This window comes from Lutjanus erythropterus, chromosome 3 (genome assembly GCF_056507025.1).
Source record: "Lutjanus erythropterus isolate fLutEry1 chromosome 3, fLutEry1.hap2, whole genome shotgun sequence".
Taxonomy (NCBI): domain Eukaryota; kingdom Metazoa; phylum Chordata; class Actinopteri; order Lutjaniformes; family Lutjanidae; genus Lutjanus; species Lutjanus erythropterus.
In genome coordinates, this window is record NC_139319.1 from 41,724,163 (window position 1) to 41,743,812 (window position 19,650).

General features: G+C 36.9%; 1 protein-coding gene and 1 non-coding gene across 2 annotated transcripts; one reads left to right on the forward strand and one right to left on the reverse strand.

Annotated features, from left to right (window-relative positions):
• Positions 1–1,422: 1,422 nt before the first annotated feature.
• Positions 1,423–18,460, reverse strand: ift56 (intraflagellar transport 56). The gene is made up of 18 exons (XM_084716237.1): positions 18,131–18,460; positions 17,841–17,984; positions 14,161–14,253; positions 13,870–13,984; positions 12,394–12,443; positions 12,014–12,159; positions 10,341–10,512; positions 7,936–8,010; positions 7,725–7,827; positions 6,736–6,791; positions 5,392–5,445; positions 5,233–5,296; positions 5,059–5,147; positions 4,673–4,756; positions 4,513–4,582; positions 4,082–4,188; positions 2,251–2,384; positions 1,423–1,987 (listed from the first exon to the last, which is right to left on the reverse strand). The coding sequence occupies exons 1-18, from the start codon at positions 18,131–18,133 to the stop codon at positions 1,873–1,875; spliced, it is 1,674 nt and encodes a 557-aa protein (XP_084572363.1). The 5' UTR covers positions 18,134–18,460; the 3' UTR covers positions 1,423–1,872.
• A 488-nt stretch (positions 18,461–18,948) lies between these two features.
• trnar-ccu (transfer RNA arginine (anticodon CCU)) lies at positions 18,949–19,021 on the forward strand. The gene has a single exon. It is a non-coding gene; the product is annotated as a tRNA-Arg (tRNA).
• The last annotated feature ends 629 nt before the right edge of the window (positions 19,022–19,650 follow it).

The following is a 19,650-nucleotide window of genomic DNA, read 5'->3' on the forward strand; positions in this document are numbered from 1 at the left end:
ATTGGCTATAGAGATGTCTGCCTTCTCTACAGTATAATGGAACTAGGTGGCACTCATAAATATATAATAAATACAATAAAATAAATATACATTTTAAAAAGAAACTCAACAGCAGTGTCTCTTTACAGACACTGTGACTTGATTACTCACACCTTGTGAGTAGTTTCATGTAGGAGCTACTTTCTTTCAGCTGAATTGCACTTGCTAACCCAGTCACTGTGCAGAAGAAACATGCATCTACTCATGCACAAGAGACTCGTGCTCGTGACAGCACAGTAAGTTAACATCGATGGCGTCCTCATCGGCTGAACTGTAACCTCTTGTCCAGGAGTAGAGAAGAAGTAGTTCCTTCATGAATCTGCTCACAAAAAACGTCTGTGGATTATCTCGAGTAGCTAGATCATGATCTCTAGAAAAAAGATCTGGCACTGACAACTGACAATTTAGGTGCACAGTCTGTATTAGACGCAGCCCAAAGCTTGAAAGGTGAGGCCACTTAAACAGACAAAGTGAGGTTTAATGAAAGATGCCTCTGAATTGTGTTATGGGAATTGTAGGACCCAGTGTTTTTAAGACTAAAATTCAGGAGTTCTCTGCCTCTGGTGCTTTGATTTAAACCATTCTTGTTTTAAACTGTCTTTTGCAAAACCCCTAACTTTATGGAAGGGAAACAGTGAATCAGTGTAGTATTCCTTTAACCTTATTACACCAACAAGAAATGGTACATATGTTAATCAACACCAACAACAACAAAAAACAAGTTTTCCCACATATTTACTTATCAAAGTATAATTTTGTTAGTTTTTATCTGTCTTTCTACAGCTGCTTCACCATCTTTCACATTTAATTAGAAAGTTTTGCAGCTATGGGCAGCTTCTCCACTTCCTCTGTGCAATGAAATACAGGATGATAATATTCTTTTACAGTCTACACAAAAAATCGAAGGCTGTTTAATTTGGATTCTGACCATTTTGGTATTCTTGATTTTGTTACTTTTCCACTGTTATAACACTGCAAACTCAAAACCTACTTAAGAGTCAGTATTAACAGTAAACTTGGGACACAGCTTGAGTGTAGCAGCTCTGCTTTTTTCACATTTGACTTTGTGAGGAAATTTCAGTTGAGGATGGATCCTTGTAATGTCTGGTGTTCTGCAATATAAACTGCTGAGCATCAGTTCCCCTTTAATACTTACATAAGACAAACAGAACTGGGTGAAGTTGAATATGTTTGCATCTCTTTACAGTCCATTTAAAAAATAATCAGGATACACACTCGCTGGAACTTATTCTATCTATATATAATTTTTTAATTTTACTGAATAAATAACATCTACAAGTGGACATACAGATGCTTATCTTTTAATTCACTTCTGCTTAATTTTGTTAATTTCATTCATATCAAATATGAAACGAAAACAAATTGTCATGTCAAAATAACTTTATTCTTAATTTCCTCTTGCAAATATAGATTTATTTTTGTCATATTTTTGTCTCTTTTTTCCTTCCTCTAAGGAACATGCTCATATCTTGTTCCTGTTTTTGTTATCTTATTTGCTGTGTTCTTTCTTGTTCTGAAAACTGTTTTCTTTTTTTGTGGTATTCCATAAAAACACTGAGAAAAACCTCCATGACATCAGTTAACATACTGAAACTCATACAAGTACAAATATATACAAATAGATAATTGCAATTCAAAACATACATATTTTAATAAAACACCTAGACATATCAGAGATAATATTTCTTGCTTCATGTGGCATAGATATCATTCTTACATTCATTCAACTGAAATGACTGCTGACTGCTGATGCATAATATAGTTAATCTTGATGTAGACCTGCACTGAGCTGAGGTTTAGTGCTCAAGGCTGTCATGAGAGGAGGACTCTGTTGTCTTTGGCCCACTTCCTCAGAGCTCGGATGATGTATTCAACCTGGGGGTTTCCTGAATTCTGCAGAAGGGGCACCACCTCTTTAAGTGTCTCCCTAGAACACAAACAGGATATGTGAGGAAACAAGATTAGATCAAGAATGCACCATCTCTCATGTCTCTTTTATTTAGACATCACAGCCACTCAAACACGCCACACAAGTTTGATGTGGGAGTCCAGATCTTATTCAGTTTTCCTGGGTAATGACAGGGATTTCTATGACAAACAATGTTTTGCAACAACAACAAACAACTATTAAACCTTGTGAAATATGTAATAATAATATTATTATTACACAAGAAGAAGAAACAAACATACTTGGACTCCTTGTTTGCCAGTATGAGCTGGAAGATGCCGACACATGCTCCTCTCTTGCCGTCCCAGTAGCTGGAGCTTGGGTCCAGTTTCTCCAGTGCATCAAATGCTTTGGCTGCATAGTAGAACTGGCCCATCTGAAACAACAAGCTGTGATCATGAGCACTAGAATGCAACATATTTACTTCACAATAACAGAGCCAAAACTGGTATGAGAAAAATATCACTAAATCAAGCAAGTGGACAATGAAATGTACAATTTCTCCATTTAAGGTGACATTTGGGGATCAAGCTCATATATAGATTTGTCTTCATTTATTTCAGTTGCATGGAACTGATAGTATAGAGCTGAAAAAATGACTTGATTGACTGAAAAGTAATCGGTAGATATTGATAATTGATTAATTGCCTGAATCACTTCAAGAAAAATGTGAATATATCTTATATTTTGCTTCTCTTAATTGAATATCAATATAAACTAAATAATTTTTGGTTTTGGACTGTTGGTCAGACAAAGCAAGATATTGGAAAACATCTTATAGACCAAACAATATTCAACTGATAGAGAAATAATTTACAGATTAACCAATAATGGACATAATCATTCCATAGTCTTACAGTTTTTTCCCTGTTAAATAGTTCTTTGGGGGGAGAATTTCCTTATCCAATCAGAGATCTAAAGGACAGAGGGTATCATGCATTTACAGACAGTAAAGACCCCAGAGGCAAATTGTCATTTGTGATATTGACCTATATAAATAAAATATGACTTGACTTGAATCACCAGATACAGTCTTAAACTCAGGAAAAAGGCATATTAACATTTATGACAGGGTTGCAACAAAAAAAGTATTTAATTATTATTTTCACTGATATTGCAACTGTGTCATGATTTGCGATAATAGAGGGAATAATACTTAATACATCATTATTCTTATTTTCATTTAAAAAAATTAAATGATTATGGTGAATTTTGCAAGTCTCTACTAAACAGAGATGGTTCCTTAAGTCTGTAGAATTTCAGTTTAGTTTAGGGCAGTGAAGGGCAGAACAAATCAAGCAAACAAGCAGCAGGACAGTATTTCATTTTAAATCTGTACCATTTTAGTATTAAATGGTATAGATTTCACTTTTAGCAAATATTGTGATAGGTGTTCACCCCCTTTTTTCAGTTAATCATTTAGTCTAACATTTTTCAAAATGATTGCAAAAAATGTCAGTGACAATTTCCCAGAACCCCAGGTGACATCTCCACATTATTTATTGACCAAGAATCCAAAACTGAGAGATTTTAAATGTGCAATAGTATAAAACAGTGAAACAGAGGCTGACATTTTTTCAGGAATCCATGGGATTCCTGCAGGATGGGGGTCATTTCACTATTGATCACAGGACTAAGACAGGACAAAAAAACAGGAGGTCAACAGGAGCAAGCAGGAGTGAGAGTCATAATAACAACAGGCCAGTTTCTTGCAGGCAACTGAATGTGAATGGGAACAGGAATGGGATGGGACAGGATTTTATTTTTACTCTGTCATGTGATTGGGATGGGACAGGAATATTCTTGTGAGAGTGGAATGGAGTGAAAAACCACCCCTGTGTCACGCTCTACAGTGAAACTCACATCAGAGAAGCTGGAACCAGAGAATGATCATCATTTTTGAATAAAATATTATTTTAACAATTAACTGATTATTCAGTTGTGGCCAATACATTTTTTCTTTCAACTAAGATATTAATTGTCTAATTATTTCAGGAATAATTCATAGATGTATTCCCATTTAAGTGGTCACCACAAGTGTTATGTGAGGCAGAAGACAGAGGATGACGTCACCTTGTAGCAGTCGTTGGCGATGAGCTGCAGCAGACTGAAGGAGTCAGAGGAAGTGCCCATCTTCAGATAGAGCTCCCAGGCAAGCCGACCCTTCTGGTTCATTATGTCTGATGAGAACGAGACCAGTGTTCAATAATCCATCATTCACAGGCTGTTTCAGCAGCTTCTACAGATTCAGATTTGGAAAATATTAAAACGCCTGTGGGCAAGTTTTTATTGATGTGGAATAAGCCAAGAAAGGAGGAAAATCTTTAAATGGAGATATCCATTTCTTAGAGCTGTTGAGCGTAACACAAGTTGGGCCCAGTGGTGACCCTAAATTCTTTACAAGCTCGAGGCTAGAAATCTGAGGGCTTGTTAAAACAGTGTGTGAATTGTCCTACATGAATGAATTAGCCTCACATTAAGATTTTTGTAATTACTATACATACAGCATCGTGCCAGCCAGCTGAGGTAAACATAGTCATTCTTGATCTTTTCACTCTGAATCAGCAGAAAAACCTGAAAGAGACATTAAAATTAGTCCAAAAGATAAGTCAAAATCAAAGTCTGTAAAAAGCAGCTGTGTGGGTGTAAGCTGAAGTAAGGTACCTCTTCTGCTTCTTTGTAGTTGCCAAGTGCTGCTTTAGCCTGAGCATAGTTGAAGTTGAATGTATCATCATTATAGAAGTAACCCTGCAAACAGAAAAGCACACTTATTCCTAAACAAAAATGTTGAGGTTCAAACATAAGTGTATACCAAATGTCAGCATTTTGTTGGTAGAGTAAATCATAGGGAATAAAGAAAAACTCACAGCTGAATAAATGTACTGCATCTGTAAAGCACCACTTGTCATCTGAAGTGACACCTATCACCCAGTGTGTGGGAGTCTTTTTCAACTCCAACTTACATACAGACAGCACAGTAAAGGAATATCACTGTGATTCTTCACAGGCATAGACCATACAATGTGTGCCTTGTGCTGAGCATCACTAACCTTGACTGAGTTCAGATATATGAGAACATCTTCAAACTGTCTCAAGAGGAAGAAGCAGGAGGCCATGCACTGTCTGCCAGGAATAGTATCTGAAAGCCAAAAATATGTGAGACACACATGTTCACGCAGTGTTGCTTTTAAGGATCACATTGATCAAATTTCTGTTCACCGTACCGCATTCGCTAGCTGAGCCTCCGACCAACTGAAAGAACTGCTGAGCAATTTTCAGGTGGTCCCTCTGAAAGACAAAAGCACAACAACAAATCATTTGTCTCTGGCTCACTTTCAGCACATTTGATTGTGTCTGACTATTTATTCAACAGAAATACTCACTGATCCGATTTCTTGTCCCAGTGCGGCATTTACCACTCCTTTCAAAATATACTCCTGAGAAAATAAATGATCAAAGTAAAACACTTCATACACTCGCTTGTCTATTCCTGTTGTGGTGAAAGAATTTTAAAATGGGGGGAAAGGCAACCCTGATTTTCTTGATAGAAAATACTTAAAAGCAATGAATGACTTGTGGGTAAAATATAAAATAAGTGAAATATTTCTTTTTTAGGAACTTATGAATCATTTGATCTATTTCTTAATCACTGCTTTAAATCCACTTCAATTAGTATAAAAGTGCTATAAAGAGCTACAAAAGCCAAACACGTCACACTCTTTATATCCAGGCCACATTCATGTGCTTTTGAAGATAAAAACTGGTCACATAAAAGAAAAAGCTCTTCAGGAACCCTTAAGTGGAGCGAGGAGAAGTGCTTTATTAACAGGCTTCATTTAATTTGTCAGGAATCACTTTTCTTTGTACTTTTTTTTCCTGTAAAAAAGCATGACTGTAATTAATCAAACAACTGTAATTTAACACACCTACTGAATCATTTTTCACTTTTCACAGAGAGAAATTATGCAGATTTGGAGTCCCTTATTGAGGCTAAACAGTTACATCATGTGCTTAAAATAACAAGTATAATATCACATTGAAACTCAGTGGGCCCTGTTTAGACAATCATATTTGAGACAGTTCTGATGGGAGTCAGGACTTATCAGGAAGACGGCTGCTTTACTTTAAACAATCTCACTCTATCCACACTGACTGTGTGTAAGGCCTTTTGAATGTGTAGAAGAACACAGGACATTAAACATCAGATCCTCACCATCCTGTCAGACTTAAATTATCAATGATGTTACAGCAGCTGTGTGTTAATATCCCCGTGTCTGTCGTGTGTGTCTTCATTTTATTTCACCCACCTAAAACTCAGAATGTTCATTTTTATGACCTGTGGATTCACTGCAGTGCTCTTGAAGCAGAGTGTATGCACGTTGTGAACCTGCCTATGAAGGCACGTCTCACTATCTGAATAATGTGCTCTTTAAATAGCAGAAAAACACTGTGCCATTGACTTTAGACCAGGTATTTGTTGATCAATGATGCAGTTGTTTCCTGCTGCCTCAAGATAGCAATGAGCCAGTAATGCACCTGACCACACTTCATTTTAAGACCAACAAACTCATGGATGCATAGATGGGTGCAAGTACATTTGCCACCTAGGCGCTGGGAGAGAAAACGACAACTGCAATGGTCAGAAAATCGCAATGACAGCAGCACTGCTCTGTGCTCTGCTTTGCGCCAGGCGGGAGACAAAGCCCAACGTCGCTTTGAGTGATTACCTGAGGTGTTGTGGGCACCAAATCTTGGATGAGGCTGTAGGCTTCCTGGACATCATCTGGAAGAGTAAGATGGACCATGTGAAACCTTGAGTAAGGGTAGATTTTCTCTAAAGTCTGACACTTACAACAAATATTGATCAAATTAACTGCATAAAGGGTTGTCACAATATGCCAGAACTGATGATAAATGTGACTTTGTAAAAAAAATTAATATCAATATCATGTTTATAATACACATGACAGTCCAGCACCTCTGAAATATAATGTATACTCTTAAATCATTTCTGTTTTGTTCCGGTCTCACTTTGTCTTCCTAATATGTTTGCCAAAAAAGAGACAAAACACACAATATACAGAGGCACCCCTATAGCTCAGTTGGTAGAGCATGTGCCCCATGTACTGAGGCTGTTAGTCCTCTGCAGTGGCTGCCGGTTCAATTCCCACCTACAGCCCATTTGCCACATGTCATCCCCCCTATTTGTACGCCCCCACCTCCCTGTCACATCTTCAGCTGTCCCTATCCAAATAAAGGCAAAAGCCCAAAAAATAATCTAAAAAAAAAAAGACTGATAGCATTTTTTTTTTCAGATTATCATGATAGTATCATTATTGTGAGTTAATTTGGCTTCGATAACTGTATAGTGTAAATCTGATATCATGACAGATCTAACTTCATGGAACCAGGAATTCTGCATTTGCATTAAATGTTGCACGATAAAAATGACAGTGGGAAAGTGCCTTCATTGCATTGTATACTACTTAATTTTTAGTTTATTTTAAACTTATTATACTGTACAATCTTAAGACAAATTTTGGTTTTGTATCCTGAACTTATATTGGATGAGTACAGTTGATTGCATTTGTGAACAAAGATCTGAATATCGACTGCTTTACTCCTTTTACAGTCATATCCTGCATGCTTGCATTTCTACAGAAATATTTCCCTTGTTTTGCTTGTTTCAGAAAAATGCAATGTCATGGCTGCACACCTTGTCTGAGATAGTAGATGACCAGGTTGAGTCTGGCCTCAGGGATCACATCGATCAGAGGAGGCAGCACCTGCAACGCCCCCTCTCCACCTCGAAACACCACCTGCAGCACACGGGGGACAGATGCACAGTGTGGGAAAAGTAGCATGTAAGTCACCAGTGTGCACACACACACCTACACACTCGCAGTCAGAGCTTGTGAAGAGCTTACCAGGTTGTGTCGGATAAGCTCCTTAGCAAACTCAAAGGAGCAGGAGGAGATGTCGATTAGGTTCTTCAACTCAGCCTAAGAGGGGGAGAGTGCACACATAAGTCAAACCTACCACCAGTTACTCTCCCCAAACATATAACAGAAGTGTAATGGTGCATGCATGGCTAATAAATAAATACATATTAAAAAACAAACACTGCCATTAAATGCATAACTACTGATACCACTGAAAATATATTTAATTAGTCCCCTTTCACTGTTGTTATTATTTCAGATCTCTGACACTGTATCACTTGTTGTATTTTTAATGTTAAAGGTACTACAAGGAGTTTTTAAATGGTTATGAAATGGTCTCAATTTAATACAGATCCCTTTATATGACCAACATAAGCAAATGAGCCCATCTGCAATAAGGTATTCTTAAAAGGGATAAAAAATTTAAATTCAGTCATTATCTACTTACCCTCATGCCTTTTGAGGGTTGGGTTTATTTTTTTTAGTCCATAAAAAACTGTTTCACAGGAAAACAGTGTTGCAAAATCTCCCAATCAATGGAAGTCAATGGTGACCAGTTTTCAAACATAAAAAACAGCTGTAAAAAAAATAAAAAATAAATAAAATAAAAATAAAATGCCTCATATTACTCGTCTGGCATCGTCCAAGTCTTATAGAGTCCTGAAAAGCCATTTGCACACCGTCACACCACACACACCCAGTTCAGAGCTAAGGCTCTACAGTGAAGATTCAGGCTAAAAACATGGTGTTAATAACATTTTTTTTTGTCAACTTGGCATGTTGGGGCTTTAGGAGACTTGGATTACACCAGACAAGCAGTATGGAGACATTTTATGTTTTTATTCTGTTGTTTTTTTTCTTTTTAAAAACTGGTCACCACTGACTTCCACTGTTTTGGAGATTCTGCAACTCCAGCAGAGTTTTGTGGACTAAAGAACTAAACACAACCTTCAAGCAGCATGAGGGTGAGTAGATAATGACTGAATTTTATATTTGGTTGAACTCTCTCTTTAATGGCTGCCACCAGGCTGGGATCTCCTTGAAATCAGATGAAATAAGCCTGAGTTTACATTTTCCCAGGCATAGTTACGATGAGCAGCACATTAGGCACTTAAAAGGAAGAAGATTCCTCACTTTGAGTCCACTTGTCAGTAGCGCGCTTTTTGGAATTGTCTTCCCTCCCACCAGAGAGAAAGAAGTTGATAACTAAATTTGTATTTTTTTTTTTTGAAGGAGTCTGGTCCCGTTAACTGTATTTAGAGGGCTTGGGAAGGCGAAATTGATGATGTGTTACGTGATAAAATATATAAGGCTGCATTTTTCTGTATACATAGGTGTTCAATAAACAGCAGACACAGGTTAGTTCAGTTCAAAGCGATTCACCGTTTTTAATATTCTAAGGTCATGTTACATGAATTTTACCCCTCTGTATCTCCAGTCTGTGACAAATGCAATTCAAACGATAGTACACTTTTCCACTTATTCTGGAGCTGTTCATTAATCTACCCATTCAGGTCTTTTCTGGGATTTACCACAGGACCCTCTCTTTGGATGTCCAGAGGACAATTTAACACTTCCATCATACATTCAAACAGCTCTTTTGATGGGCATGGTACCAAAAAACTAATTCTAAAAGACTAAAAGATATCAACTCCACCATGCTTCAGAAACTGTGTGAACTTGTTTCAGTTATTCACATGAAAAAAGTAAAATTTAATCATTCAAAATGTGAACATAAATAAGAAGAATCCTGTGATCCATTTTTTTGATATCTGACTGAGTCAATCTAGATGAGGAGTCCTTTTTGAAGATCCTTTTTAGTGTTCTTGTTCCTGCAGACTCTTATTTGTGATGGGTTTTGACTTAATAATCATACATGGATGATATGTTTTGTTAGGAGCCTTTGTGCTATCGAGTCTTGACAATGATAAATTTAGGTGTCAAGATCCCTAACCCAAGATAGTGTGTGCATGTGTGTTTTGGTTGGGTTTTGGGCAGGGATTTTTTGTGTTTTTTATGTTAGTGAAATACATTATTTAAAAAAATATTTTAACCAAGGACAAAGGAGGAGTATTTTATTTAGATAATTCTGTTTTTGTGGCTATTATGGCAGAAATACTACTGTTTTTGTCTAACGGGGCCTCCAAAATCAATGAAATCTAAAAGTTCCTCGTAGCAGCTTTAACCAATTTGTGCATGATGACATAGATTTGCAAATAAAAATAAATTAATATTTTATTTCCTTTTTGTACAACAAAACAAAAAAAAACTTGCTTTTTTATTTCATTGTTAAAATAATGTGGCCTTTAACCTTTGGGGCAATCAGTTCTTACACAAATATAAATATATGTGCACAAAAATGTGAAAACGCAACATCAGTATAAAAGTACCTCAGCTGCCTTGCCGTTGTAGAGTCGGAAGTGGTTGCAGGCCTTGAGGTTGAGGGCGATGGTGGAGTCAGGCATACTCTGCAGGTACACAGCCAGCACCTCCTGGGACACATCATAGTAGTCCAGCTTGTAGTAACACAGAGCCACGTAAACCTTCAGGGCCAGGAAATCTCTGAAGGACAAGATGCAACGAGGACGAATTTCATACTTTAAAGCAGTTCTTGTTGTAGCGGGATGTAAGATATTTCTGATCTTTTTAATTAACAAACATAGTAGTTTTTATTTTTGCAACCGTTTCCTCATCACTGATATTATCTTATATTGCTTCACATCATAACGTGTGAACAGATGTCATAAAGTAAATCAAGGATTTCGTCCAATTCATGACTTAGTAAAAGTGGCTGGCCATTTGACAGCATGGACTCAAATTTGATCTGTTTTAAGTTTTAGGTTTGTATATAATGGGAGTCTACAGTACGGTCTGGGCCTCTCTACACAAGTTCTGCTCCTCTGCTCTGATATCTGGATTGAATCTCAGACAAAGCTCCATAGTCATTTATAAGATCTGTCTTCATTTAACAGTGTTAACCTGCTGTCCCATGGGAGACACAAGAGCCAGAGGTCAGTGAGAGAATGCTTAAACCTTACATGTGATATGGTTTGTAGACTCTACAGTATTGGTTCCAAACCTGGGGTCTGAGCCAGAAATCAGAGGGGGTCCCCAAGACTTTGTCTGTTCTGAGGTTGTCAAAATTACATTTGCACATGTTAACTAAGTATCACAATTGGTACAAAAGTCTGTATACAAAACTATTTTAAAAGATACATTTCTTGGTCCTCAATTAAAAATAGTAGGCTAATTTGTAGGCCACACCTTTGTGAGCTCTCAAGCTCTGTGCTAATGCATCACTATTGATCTATTGTTCTTCTGCTAAGAATGAGTGTGTATAAGATACTCTGTCGGGTTGTCAAAAGAAAAAAATGTTAGATACAAGTATGGAGGGCTCCAAGGAAAAAAGGTCAGGAACCACTGCTCTATAGCAACATAAAGTTTATTTTCTTTCATAGGCAATTAACGTGGTCAATACAGTGGACCTTTTCAGCAAATTACAGGCTGACTCATGTGAAAATGGCCTGGCACTCAGTTTTTATCTGCTATCTTCTCTAACGAAAACATGACTAATTTTTGCATAACCCTGATTTGATATTTTTGCATTTTTCTGTTGGCATTCAGAGGAAGTAGTGGTAGTAGTTCAACTGATTTGCATTCAAACAGAAAATGTGCTCAGAGCTGCAGCAGAGGTCTGTGACTACACCTGCTGTAAACCCAGTTAAAAAACCTCAGATGCACCTTGGCCTACAGATGCCACAGAGCCATGAATAGATCTCTGAGAGAAGTGGCAGAGGATGTCTGCTGAAATCAAAGTCTTTCATTTTCTTACCCTTGCTACTACAGATACAGTATATCAGCGTTACAGGAAGCTAGCTCAGCAGGTCTGCTGCACTGACACTTGAATTATCTTTATGGTTCCACAAGGCGTGAAGCACATGAAATGTAAAATCTAACACTCCGCCATTAACAACTCACACCTGTCAAGGTGCTGCTAGGGAGGCACATGCTCCCAAGTGCAGAAGGACTGTGAAACTAATTTAAGCAAGTAAAAGGCACAGACCTGTTCTGCAGTAGAAGGCGTTTATAGATATCTATAGCCTCCTGGTAGTGGGAGCGCATGTAGTGAATGGATGCCAGGCTCAACTGGTCCTCTGTCACGTCCTCCAGGTTCTGGTGGAAACCCATCAGCTTCTTCTCATCGTTGAACTGAAACACAACATGGAGACAAAAGACAGTGAAGGAACACGTCATTTAGAAATGTAATCATGATGATACAAAGAACGAAGAAGACTGGAGGAAAGAGAGAGAAGACATGAATCAAACTTGTCATAAAATGTGAGTGTGATGTGAAACTTGAGGTAAAATGCATGGAAAGGCTAGATACAAACACTGGACATACCCCAAAACTGTCTACATTATATCATAGTTTTCTTTCTGTACCTTGTGAGCCAAGTGGAAGAGCAGTCGGTTTTGCAGGGGGGACATTGGTGCTGCAGAGAGCAGGAGATACCAAATTTAGTTAGACAGTAAACCACATGAGAGTAAGAGGCACACTTGGTGAACATCATAACCTTGCTCTCAGCTATCACATAACTGACTGAACAGAATTGTACGTGATGATGATGGCAAATGTATCCAATAACTGAAGAGTGAATTAAAGGGAACTAAAACTGCACATCAATCCATTTAGCAAAATCTGCGACATCAACCAAAGCTGCAATGATTAATCAAGTATTAATCCACTATTAAAATTAATCGCCAACTAGTTTGATTATCGATTAATCAAGTCTTTTTTTTTCTGATTTCTTTATTCTTCTATGACAGTGAACTGAATATCTTTGGAGTGTGAACAAAACAAGACATTTGGGGGCGTCACTTTCAGCTTTCTGACATTTTATGGACAAAACAAACTGATAGATTTATCAGGAACATAATTGGCAGATTTTTTGATAATGAAAATAAAGGTTAGTTGCGGCTTTGAAATCCACTGATTTCCTAAATGCTCACTGCAAGTAATTATTGGGTTTCTTGAATCAAGTCTGGTGCTCAGTTGCTATATATATGTCATTCAATTTCCTTTGTTTTTAACTTTAGTCACATAAAGTACATCACTCAAAATTAAACCAATAATTATTCATAATTATATTATTACTTAGAAACCACAGCATCTTGATACCAATTTGGGCAAATTCAAAATTGCAAAAAGACTCTTGCACACTGTCGAACTTGCAATATGTCTTTTATTTGCAACGTTTCGGTACTAGACCTTCATCAGATGGGAGTCCTTTTGCAATTTTTTGGTCTTCTCTCTCCAACTCACCTGTCTTGTTTAATAGATGTGCGAAGTGTTTCCTTTGTCAAATTGAAAATAAAATATAAATTGCTTCATTACATTTTTTAAATGGACAGTGAGCTGACCTTGTTGTGAGCAGTTTTATGTAGAAACTGATTTTTTTTTTTTTTTTTGGTACTTTGAGCACCACAGGCTGAGTACCATTTAGTTCCATTATACTGGAGAGAAGGCAGACATCTTTATGGCTGATATCTCTCTAACTCACATCAGAAAAACAAAACAAAACAAGACAAACAGACAAAAAAAACAATCTAGATGGATAAATACCAGTACAGGCCAGGGGAAAAATATGTATTTTTGTTTTTAGGGTGAACTGTCCATTTAAATGTGAAAATATATTTCTGGTTTTTAAACTGGTTGGCACAGTCTATATGCATTTCATGTATTGCTCACACTTTGATAATGTATTGATGAGCTACAGACAATCAACTGCTGGATAGAGTCACAGTGTTCTGGCAAACAAGAGGATTGCTTCCCAAACAAAACTGTACTAAATGTAGGTCAAGTGGTGAGCAAACAGCACAAAGGAGGAATTTAAAAATGTGTTCAGGTGGAAAGCCTACCCTCAGATGCAGCCTCCTCAGCTGCTTTATAGAGCCCCAGAAAAAACAGGGCACATGCCAGATAGACCCACACCTCTGCAGGACAGTCAGGCTTCACTGTCAGAGACTTGTACTCCTGTCACAACAGAATAAGGGAATATTACAAATGTGATTACAGATCAGACCCTATAAAAACTGTAAGTCACATCCTCATCCATTCATCCAATAGGTATTTAAATACTGCATTTAGGGTGCTTTGTGTACACAGCTACACACACTCATTCCAACACACACATATGCAGCAAATAATACCTCCATAGCTCTCTTGTAATCACCCAAGTGAAAGGCGCAGTAGCCAATCCAGAGGTCTGCATGCTCCTCTTTTTCACCAATACTTCTCTGAAACTGGAGATGACACAGCCACACATCAGCAGCGTTCAGTAATACAGTGTTGTCTGTAGCACACATAGACTGAATATAAATAGTCTACAGTGACACAGATGTGGGAGTGAGTCTATTTCTGAAGCTTTAATTCCAGGCCATGACACATGATAATCTACAGGATTCAGAAATGTAGACACTCCCCGCACCCAGATACCCTTCTCTCCCAAACCCAGCTGACTCTCCACTGGGTAATATTTGTTTTTCACTGCATCCCCACAATAACAGTAAGAATAGATTCACACGTGCCCTATTTCAGAGACGCTGACTCTGTCCCTTACATTACAGTATATTGGAATCGGTTTGTAAATTACAATAATAATCCAAAAATAAATAAGATTAAGGAGGTGTCCCTTAAAATCATTCATAAATATTACCCTGCCAATCATGACACAGAAATTCAAGAGAGACATAAACATGAACTGTTCCTTAAAGCACCCTTGTTTTTGTTTTTGCATTGTTCTCACACCAAGAAACTTTGGAAAGACCTTTGTAGATTTGTCACTGAGTTGTGGGAAAATGTTGTGTTTGGCTTCTTTAAACTCTCAAAAAAGACAATAATAAATCTAATTTGTAATAAATCTGTTAATAATATTGGCAAAACCTTTCATTCACAAAAGTAAATTCACAAATTAATTAAAATTAAAAGTTTAAACAAAATAATTAAAAGTTTGTTGTCCCTTGTAACCATAATGTATGTTAATAAAGAGATTACAAAAAAAAGAACACATAAAAGTCCAGCAATTATTTATTTATCCAGCTGTAGGAGCACAGCTGGCCCAGCAGTTCCATCTACGTGAACCAAGCTATTCAAACTCAGTTGTCACATTTGGATATTTTTATTGTATGAAATGATTGCTTCATGCCTCAATTTTGAAAACGCTTGATTTAATCATTTGCAGGCAGGTAAAAGGCAGTAATTAACAGACATCTTACTTTACTGGGGACACTTCTCACAGGAGTCTACACAGCAGTATTGATCGCTGTTACCATGGTAGAAATTAAAAATACAGAATACATCCTGACTGATATTGCACATTTGAGGCTGAAATTGATATTTGGGAGTTTAAAAATCTGATAATGATAACTTAAATATTTAAAATATTGATTTTCTTAGAACACAGACAATCTTGATATGGACCCTTAGACATGTTTTTGGGTACAGGGTTTATGATCAACATACATTTTACCATTGAAAAATCTACTTCTCAGTGCTCTCTGGTGGACAGAATATGTAATGATGATTCTCTACTGCAATATCTTGTTACTTTTCAGTCTTCATACAAACCAGCACCAATACATCTGCATCTGCAATAAATCAATATATACTTCAGCCTGGCCAATTCATCAGTCTGGCTCTAGTACAAAACAGTTTCATGTAATATTTCTAGAGTTTGCTGTGAGTGTGACCCCCTCACAATAATGAAACTGTGTTTAGCTCTCCATATAATGTGCCAACTCTGACCTCATCTGTTACACTACAGGTTTTCAAACTGGGGTCCAGTTCAAGGAGGAATAGAATATTTCACCTTTTATCCCTTTTTTTTGGAAGTTGGAACTCGGGCTGCTTGATTCTTGCTAAAATATGAATCATGATTTTCCTCCCTAAGAACTGAGATCATGATTCTATCACAGTTCTTTTTTTTTTTTTTTTTTTTTTTTTTTTTTACAACAAAACTATTTATTTCAATATTAGACTCTTACTTTGGAACAATGGAGTTTAATCAAAGTGACAAACATTAATGAACATAAAAAAAAGAACAGAATGCCGATGCACTGTATAAGATTTGTATTATAGAGGTTTTTGCTGTCTGGCTGTTGAGATTTTGTGATGTGGTTTGTTTGCCATTTAAGAGCAAGTGAATTGATGTATGAATTAAGATCACTATTTTTATTATTATTATTATTATTTACAATTAATTGTGCAGCCTGAGTTGGAAAACAAAAATGGAAGAAATATGTTTAGCCATTTTGATTTATTTTAATTTATAGTAATCCTAGTTTGATCAGTGACTGACTATGAAGACTTTATTATCCTTCCTTTGGACCAAATCCTCTCAAATTAAGCATCCACAGTCTCTGGACTACAGCATACATCCTCCTCTGCTGTCTCCTGCTTCTATCCCCACCTCTCCAGTTATATGAAGGACTGTTGATGGACTGGACTTAATTAATTGGATTAATTTCACTGAACCAATCTCTCTGACTATTTTAGGGATTTTGTTAGTGTTTGCTGCATTGTACTGAACCTACTGTATGTCTATTAAATTAAATTCTCATGCTTGTATTATTTCTATTACTTGTAATTATGATGGAACATGTTATTTGGCCTTTTGGGGATCCTATGTAGTTTTCTGCAAATTGTTCAGATGTCAGTCAGCCGTTGTTGTTAATGTTACAGCACACACAGGACAGATCTATCCATGAATGCATCTCAGTAGGGGATCTCTAAACCTGCTCTGTCTCATGATGAATCCCCTCAAACATGATTATTATGCTTTGGGGATGCACGATATGTATTTTTTTTTCAGTCAATACTAATAACTGATAATTACCTGTTTCTCATGGCTAATACCAATAAGATAACTGATAACTTCACATTTTTGTATTTTCAAAAGTAGTTGATATAACTAATGTCAAAGAACAGTTCTGATTCTTTAAATTTTCAGTAAAGTATGGTTGCAAATTGTAAGCACTTCCCTTAATCAATCATTGGAAATATTAACAATCAATTCATTGATTAATAGCTATTTAAAAAACATAAAAATTACCAATAACAATACCACATGTATATTTTCATCCCTCAATCAAAGCTTTATTTCCACAGCAACATATTCTCTAACAGCACTGCATCACCTATGAAACATATGAAGATGTAAAGGCCTTTATATTAAACATATAAACTTGAATATCATATAACATGTGTGGTGTGCTCCTAAAAGTAATCGGTTTTTTGATCAGTTATGAAATTAATCATCAACTTTTTTGATAATCAATTAATCATTTTGAAAAACAGTCTTTGATTCCAGCTTCTTAAATGTGAATACTTCTTTTGGTTTCTTTACTCATATGACTGTAAGATGAATATTTTTGGTTGTGAACAAAACAATTTGAGTTGATTGCCTTAGGCTTTGGGAAACAGTGATCAATATTTTTCACCATTTCCTACCATTTCATAGACCAAACAACTATTAAGTGATTAATCAATAATATAATCGATAGATTAATCAACTATGAAAATAATAACTCACAGCAGGTTGACTAACTTTTACATGTTCGATCAAATTCTCAACGATCATCAGTTATCATCCCTATCAGTTAGTTCATCAAAGTTGATCAAAAAACTTCAGATATACTTGGACTTCTATAAAGCTTAGACTTCATATGAAATGCTTTGACAAACTGTCGACTCAGATATTAGTATGGACGATATTTATAATCGGCCAATATTGGTCGATTATTTATCAGCCCTGATACTGAATGGTCATCTCTATCATCATCTCCATGATTTGGATTGAGTTCAGTGTTTCTTTTAAGGGTGTGTGTGTTACCTCTAACAGTGTTAGGGCCCCCAGGTAGTCCCTCTGTTGCAGGTATTCCTCCAATCGAGGTACCTTATTCTTGTTCTTCTTCTTTTTCTCACTGACGCTCGCCTGAGTCTCTGTTCCCACAGCTGGTTTCACGCGAGAGAGAATCTGCCACGACACGTTTCATTTTCTCAATTTATCACACAACTTTGAGTGACTTAGGAACAACATGCGCGACAGTTAAATATGTGAACTTATTAGGCAACTCTAGCAATATTATGGTGCTGGCATGAGGATGCAAAAACGTTACTTACCATGTCGACGAGTCTTTCTTGAAGAGACCTAGCTAGCTAAGACTTGTTTATCACTAACCTAGGTAACGTTGGGTGCTGCTGCCTATGAAAACAGACTGTTAACTGCTAACTGTTAATGTTACGTCCCCTAACGTTGGGGTTTTAGATAGCTAGCGTAACGTTACCTGGTTTCATTCTTCACTGAAACCAGTTAGATAACGCTACCAATGTAATTTCAGTTTTCTTACGATTAACATGATAGTGACAAAATTACAGTTTTACAAGTTTTTCACTATCTCGTGCAGAATGTTGCTGGTTAACGTTAGCTAGCTATAAGTTAAGCAACGCGGTAGACAACTTTTTCTGCCCTCGTATTTTCAAATTAAAGGCACACGCAAATGTCCTGACAAAGTAGTGCGCCAGTAAAGACCTTTCAAGGGTGAAGTGTTGATGTAACTCATATTACGGCCTTTCTCTTAAAATCTTAGAGCAGGCCGAACCCCAGGTTGGAGAAGGCAATCAAAGGAAAGCGTGGACAATGCAACCGTTTTGGAATATTTCTGTCGATTGACTTTTATTTTGGAGTCAAACGACCTTAACAGGAAACAGATCGACTCTTCTTTGTTGAACTTGATTCAGATGTGTTCTTTGTTGCTTAGCAACGGAGCTGAAGACTACGGCTGCAGCACGGCCGCGAAGGATTTCGACAACAGACATTTGTCAGGCAAGTCACAGCCATAAAATACAGCCATAATATGTTCGCCACTATATAAATACTAATTTATTCGTTGTACAGTTTCACTATAAATTCGGTAATTTTGACATGCGCTAACGTAAACGCCCCAGTGGCCTAATGGATAAGGCACTGGCCTCCTAAGCCAGGGATTGTGGGTTCGAGTCCCATCTGGGGTGGAACATTTTAAAGTAACAGAAAACAGGGTGATAATGCTAAAGACAAATAAAATGACTTACTCAAACCCATGTAATTACTCCACTACCTGAATATGTATGAGTTTCCTCAAATTGTGACTAACGATTGCTTGTTCATAGTAACAAATTATGGTGCAGTTTCCTTGTTAGGCATATTTGCATGACTTTGCTATGTTAATAAATCTCAATGAACAGAAAATTAGTAATCAGGTGAATATGTTCTGTCTTTACCCACAGAACCCATTTGTTTTATCATGGTTTTACACTACTTTTGTGTTCTATGTTGTCCTCTATCAGTTTACCTGTTGGGGTCTGTACCTGTACTAAAATAGACTTGACAGGTGTTGCAAACTGTCTTAAAGGGACAGCTCATCCCAAAATCAAAAATACACATTTTTCTTCTTTCCTTTAGTGCTGTTTATCCATCTAGACCAGGGGTCTGCAACCTTTACAATCAAAAGAACTATTTTTGGCCAAAAAAGGGGGAAAAATCTGTCAGGAGCAGCAACTATTAAATGCTCTCTTTTCCCTGAAGACTTTTTTTTGGCAGCCATAGCTTATGGAGACTCAAGAAGACGAGCCACCGTCACAGTTTAGAGGAAAAGACACCA